The sequence below is a fragment of the Hylaeus volcanicus genome, chromosome 4, assembly GCF_026283585.1.
Source record: "Hylaeus volcanicus isolate JK05 chromosome 4, UHH_iyHylVolc1.0_haploid, whole genome shotgun sequence".
Lineage (NCBI taxonomy): Eukaryota > Metazoa > Arthropoda > Insecta > Hymenoptera > Colletidae > Hylaeus > Hylaeus volcanicus.
In genome coordinates this window covers 23,879,738-23,885,835 of record NC_071979.1, presented here as the reverse complement: position 1 = coordinate 23,885,835, position 6,098 = coordinate 23,879,738, and the positions used below count along the sequence as shown (strand labels likewise).

The window sequence follows — 6,098 nt, the reverse complement described above, 5'->3', positions numbered from 1 at the left end:
ATCTTTTACTCTCGCTCTTTAACCTACTTCGGCGTTAACCCTCCATTGCATGAATTCTATTCTCTTTAATTAAACAAAAAAAAAAAAAAAAAATTATCCCTTGGCTCTTTATACGTCTACAAATTGATCAACGAAACCGACATCTATGTGGATTCTCTACGAGTTATGCAATAGAGGCTTAAGATCCTCGGAATTTCCCGCAACTCCAACGATTCTCCCATCGATATTTCCGCCATTAGGGAGCTTGCACTTTCGCGAACTCGCACGATTTTTACAGAAAAATTCATGTTTTCTCGAGGAGAAGTCCGTCCCTCCCACTCGATGCTCCTCGACTCCGTAATTCGCACTGAGCACAGTCTTTGAAATTCGCGATTCAATACCCAGCGATTCCGCTCGAAGTACGTTCCTTTCTCGGAACTACCCTCCAGGGAATCCCGGGTCTCGCCGTCCGCGCGATCTTTGGAAAACTGTAGTAAACTAATCTCCGACCCGGCAATTCCTCCTTGGGAGACCAGTCGGGGCAATTCCTGATTCGCAAACTCCATTCAGAAGCGTTCCATCTCGGAGTTGCTCGACAAGTCCATCCTGAAATTGCTCGACAAATCCGCCTCGATATTGCTTCGCAATTCCAGTCTGGAATTGCCTCACCGACGCGACTCGGTTCCTGGACCTTCCCCGAACGGTCCTCCCGTGGGTGTCAGCCCCATTTCCCCGTGTGATTCAATTCCAGGTCCACGTTTGGAACGATCGACGATTCCAGGTCTTTACTCGTGGGTTCGACCTGGAAATTCCTCGAATTTCGTTGTGATTCCACTTGGACTCCAGAGTCCTTCGGGATTCGACCGGAGGAGCTGGTGAGACGTTCTCGAGGACGTTCCTCGTCGGTCAGACGGAACTCCTGACGCCTTAGTCCAGGCAGAGGACGTCTAGCTACGCCTCGGACCCGCTCGAACACTCTTCGGCCTCGGGATCGATGTGCTCTTCCTCCTCCTCCTCCTCGTGGTGATAGTCACCGGTCTCCTGCTGCCACTTGCTCACGTGATGGGTGTTTTTGTTGTTCGCGTTGTTGTTCCCGTTCCCCCCGCCGCCCCCGCCGCCCCCGCCGCCCGATTGCTGCTGCGCCTTCGCCTCCTCCTCCTGCTGCATCCGTTTGTGCTTCGTTCGACGATTTTGGAACCAGACCTTCACCTGCAACAGAAAACAATTCCATCCTGGTTAATATCTAACGAACTAAACGGTAAATTGAACCCGTATTTCAGACAGACGTGTATCAAGATGCGAATGTTGAGTTTTCAAAATTACGAGAAGATCTGATCTCTCGTCATTTTTGACCAAACCACTTTAAACAAAAAATAGTCGAAATTGATGTAACCCAGGCTAAGGGTATCAGTCCATCGGTGTAGGTAAACCTAATCGTCCCCCCGTGTTCGTTCCATTACCCAGCGAATCGGTCTCGGAGTCTCTCTTATAAACAGCGTCCAACCCCATCGCGAAACGATCCGTCGCATCATCCCCACACGAAGCCTAATCCGGGGTCTTGTCAAAACCACGTCGGATCCGATGTTAGCCAAACATCCGTGCCCTCCGTTCCGCTTTTCCCACCCCCTTCGGACCGCCACAATGCCGATTTCACGCGTTGATAGTTCGAAAATGGGAGCCCTTTCAACCCTTCTCTCGCGAAGAAGCGCGAAGAGAATGTGTATCTAACAGTCAATTCGGGGACAATGCTTCGAATCCGGCTTTCGGGGCCGCGTCGGGGGTCGCTTCATCCCTTTTCTTTTTCTTTCCTCCTCGTGACGGGGTTCCGCGTCACCGACACGAACCATTGTAACCGGATACACCACGTTTAGGGGTGGTTCCCCGATACACTGGGGCGGCTTATAACTAGTTGCCACTTAATTTGGCAAGCCTCGCGGAGGTCGAGGGTCGAGCCACCCCTTGCGACACTGGAAGGATCGATAGCCGAACGAAATGACGCGCGCCGAACCGTTTACGCTTTATTGCAGAGCGATTTGTCGCGGGCTCGTTCCGGACCGCGGAGGAATTCGATATCAAAACATACTATCTTTACCTGACTTTACAGAGCTTTCGGAAAGAGGCTTCGCAATTCTGCTTTTTAACAACGATATTGTTACAATTGGAAGCGCTCAAGATTGAGGAATATACAGGGTGTCCCGCAACTGGTGGTGACAAGCGAGTATAGGGTGATTTTCTACGTGAAAAATTGAATCGAAAATGTACAATAAAATTTTGTCGTACGACGCTTCATTTTCGAAAAAAAACCAGCACTTCCAATGATTCATAAATTAGACGAATTCTGAAAATCTGTTCATCGATCCATCGACAACATTTACGAACAAAAATGAAAGTGATCTAAAAAATGAAATCCGTCGAGCTGAAGCTGGTCCGACACAAATTTTCAAACCTTCTACATTTTCGATTCAATTTTTCACATAGAATCACCCCCCCCCCCTCCCCCACTCGCTCGTACCACCAGTTACGGGACACCCTGTATACTCTTGTTCGCAGTGGTATCTTTTCACCCTCTCCCAACCTCCAGAGGGAAGAAAGAAACGAACGAGCATCATGGAAGGAGCTCGGATCATTTCTCGCGTACGGTTATGATCATTGCGCGTTAGTTTCGGATCCAAGTCGCGCACTCCATAAAAAGTCAGACAACACGGCTTTCTCCCGGGTTCCACGGTGGCGAAAATTGGGCGCGCACGGCGATAAAAGTGGACGATCGTTCGCTCGGCGGTCGAATAAAATCGCGAGCGGCGGTGCGGGTCGCGGCATAAATCGTCCAAGCTGCTGGAAGCTTTTATGCGATTTTTACAACGCGCCCCCGTAAAATACTGGCGTCGATGGAGCGCGGCTCCAACGGGGCTGACGGAGGGTAAACTCGGTTAAACCGAGTGTAAATCCAGCTGGCTGTGGAGTGTGTAAATCCAACACCGAGGAGGGCTGGCCCCGTGGCGAGACAGAGAAGTCGGGTAGGGTTGCGACGAAAGGGGGTTGGAAGCGTCATGCTGATCCCAGGGAACGAGCCACGTATAGGACGTGGAAAGGGGTGGCCTTTCCGCGTGCGTGAAGATCCGCCAATCGGGTTTCAGGACCGCCCGCGGTCTCCATGGCAACCCTCGGGGACAGGGGGTGATTACGAAATGGGGGTAACTCGATTAAACGTACGACGAGGGCCCTGCTGGGAGCGTTTGAAGCGAACCGTGGTGGGGACGGATTCCAGGGGGATGAAGCTTCAGCGCCGTTAACGGGGGTGCTCTCTATTTGCCCTCTTAATCATCCGTTAAGTGCCACAATCCTCGAAAAGTTCCCCCGGGTACACGACCCGCCTTGTTCGCCGTGAAATTTCGTCCGTTATCGTTCGCCCGCGCCGTTAATTCCGCGCCTAATTGCTCGCGTCGTCCGACGTACAACCTCGTTTCCAGACGGAGACTGTTAGAACTGAAAGGTAGGTTTCTTTGAAACACACGTGCTCGAATTCGGAACAGGCCGCAGCGTTTGAAATCACGCTCCTGCGACAGCGTAGGTGCGCATTTTGATGAAACCGACAGATGCCCCTACCTTTTTATAGTAGATTATTTTTCGGCCAATTAGGGGCCACGCGATTCGCCGCGATCATCGCGCGGAACGTCGAACCTTCGCTTCCGATAACCACGTCGATCTGACGAACACGTTTCGTATACCGAGCAAACCAAATTACGAATTCAATCGGCTACCGTTCGAACTTTGTATCAAATTTAAAGACATTTGGTTGCGAACTGTTGCGACCCTTAAGGAGGCTCTATCGCAAATAGAAATAACGCCAAGGAAATTATAAAAATTTATATACGGGTTCAGATTTTATCCCAAAAACACCCGTACAAATTTTGAGAAGGCTAGGGAACCTAAAAGCTGAGAAACAAATGTTTCAATTTTTCACTTTTTAACGCGGACTCTTATGGAAAAATGCGTTTTCGACACACTCGATTACGTGCTACAAAGCAATTGACGCCGAGATTGGATCGAAAATTTTATGCATAATAGAAAAATATCTAAAGAACATATATATTGATTTACAAAATACTCCGGGGGTACTTGTAGTATTAATAATAAATTAAAGAATACTAAGATAATGCGTTTTGTCTTCTGCTATTGACATAGTATGAGAGATGTGGCACGCTGTACGAGAGGTTAGAAAACGTGCGTTCAAATATAAACAGTACTGTAGTTTGTCTGAAAATAATTGATTTATATTACTTTATGATACAATATAAATATAGTAGATATAATAACGACTAAAAATCAATGTTTAACATAATTTTTTCTTTTTATTGATATAAAATTCCGAACAATTGTAATATTCTAAATACTATGCCAGTGTAGAGCCTCCTTAATGTATCGAAAATACAAACAGAGGTTCGTTCTTCTCGCCTACCAAAGCGTCGCGAGAATAGAATATCGAAAAACGTTCGGCCGACTCGACACCCGAGTCACTCGAGAGAGTCCAATTACGCCAGCAGTCCGTTATCAATCCACGGAATTTCCGAAACGCAAATATGGACAGGTCTCGAGGCCCCGGTGAGCCTGGCGACTCCTTTCCCGAAGAGGACTGCTCGGCGCAGGTGCCGCGACGAAAAGGATGAGCCCGAGAGCTCGTCCTCGCACACCTGTGCGTCCAAAGCGGACCGACTCTCGGCTGAGAGGACCGCGTACGATCGTCACGAGTCCCCTGTTCGCGTATAAGGTGTTCACCTGTCACTTAGACGCGTTCCAGGAACAGCTTCAATTACGCTCGCTCCCGCTGGAGAGGCTGCGGCTCCGGATGGCTGGACGTGATCGCTTTTCCCGCGGTACACGCGTACTCTCGTTATCTGCCAGCGAGGATCAGGCAAACGTTTCAACCCTCGCCGACGTCCACTCGCGGGATCACCGCTCATTTTTCCCGATGTAAACATGCCCCGATCGGCACGGATAGATATTAAACCGTAATCCACGCGGTAATTCGATCGATCCGCGCCGAGGAAACGGCGCGACTACGTTACGTCGATCGGTTATCTCGATCCCGCGGCGAGCCGTTCCCATGCCATTATTTTTGCCGAACTTCCCAGACGCAGATGCCTCAGGTGTATCCCGCTGATACCTCGCTATCGTGGTAGCCGATGTTCCGAGACTCGCGCGAGCATTGGAAGCCGATACGACTTCCACCCAACGGCTTAAGTTTCCTCGATCCTAGCTGCGGTTCTAGTTAGACCGACTTCCAGTAGTGACGATGTGACACGGGGGTATAAACGCTGGATTTCAGTGGATCGTCGAATGGAAAGTGTGGAATTTTTTAGCGGAGCTTCCTTAAGAAATCTACTATCTAATAAAGTCCGAGGCGTCTAACTCCCCGACCGATCGACCATCTCGGAATCTCCGAACGAGGACCGTTAATGAAACTCGCAAAAGATCCTCGAGCGACGCGATTAAGTTTCGCGCGTCCGTTTCGTCCAATTTATTCGCGTCGCGTTCTATAAATTGCGCGAAAGTCTCGCTCTTTAATTATAACGAAACCCGTCCGGCGAACATCGCGAATCGTCGAGATCGACGAAACGGAAGTAGCGAAGCACAATCGCGGTATTAATTTCCATTAGGGAATATCCAATTTTCCGCGGCAATAAAAAGAACCAATCGGTGCGCGCGCCGGCAATAAGCGTAATTATATTTAACAGGGGACGTATAGGCTCCGATAAATTAGGCCTCGGCGCCCCCCGCTGCCGCTATTCTCCTTCTTTCAAACATTACGAGATCGGACAGAACGAACTCGTAATTAGACTGACAATTATCAATCGGGTTTAATTATATCCCGTATCGCGTCTCGCGACACCGTTCATCCTTCCGATACCGCTCCTCTTTTTCTTTCGCAGATCTCACGTTAAAAATCTTAAGGGATGTAGGGTTAATTATCGTGAGGTTACAGTAAATTCGATATTTTCTAGCAACGATGGTCACGTCTAAAAGAGAGGGGCCGAAATCGTTGATGATCAAGTTTTGCGTGCAAATTGCAAATTTAGGCCGATCGCACACGGGCGCAACCGATCAGTTTCAAACCACTCCGA

General features: G+C 49.2%; 1 protein-coding gene across 1 annotated transcript in view; it reads right to left on the bottom strand.

Moving 5' to 3' along the window:
* Positions 1-585: 585 nt before the first annotated feature.
* LOC128875238 (homeobox protein EMX1-like) overlaps positions 586-6,098 on the bottom strand; it is a 35,553-nt gene continuing 30,040 nt past the window's right edge. The window contains exon 3 of the mRNA XM_054120626.1: positions 586-1,188. Within this exon, the coding sequence (XP_053976601.1) occupies positions 931-1,188 (258 nt within the window). The 3' untranslated portion in view covers positions 586-930. The remainder of the gene's footprint in view (positions 1,189-6,098) is intronic.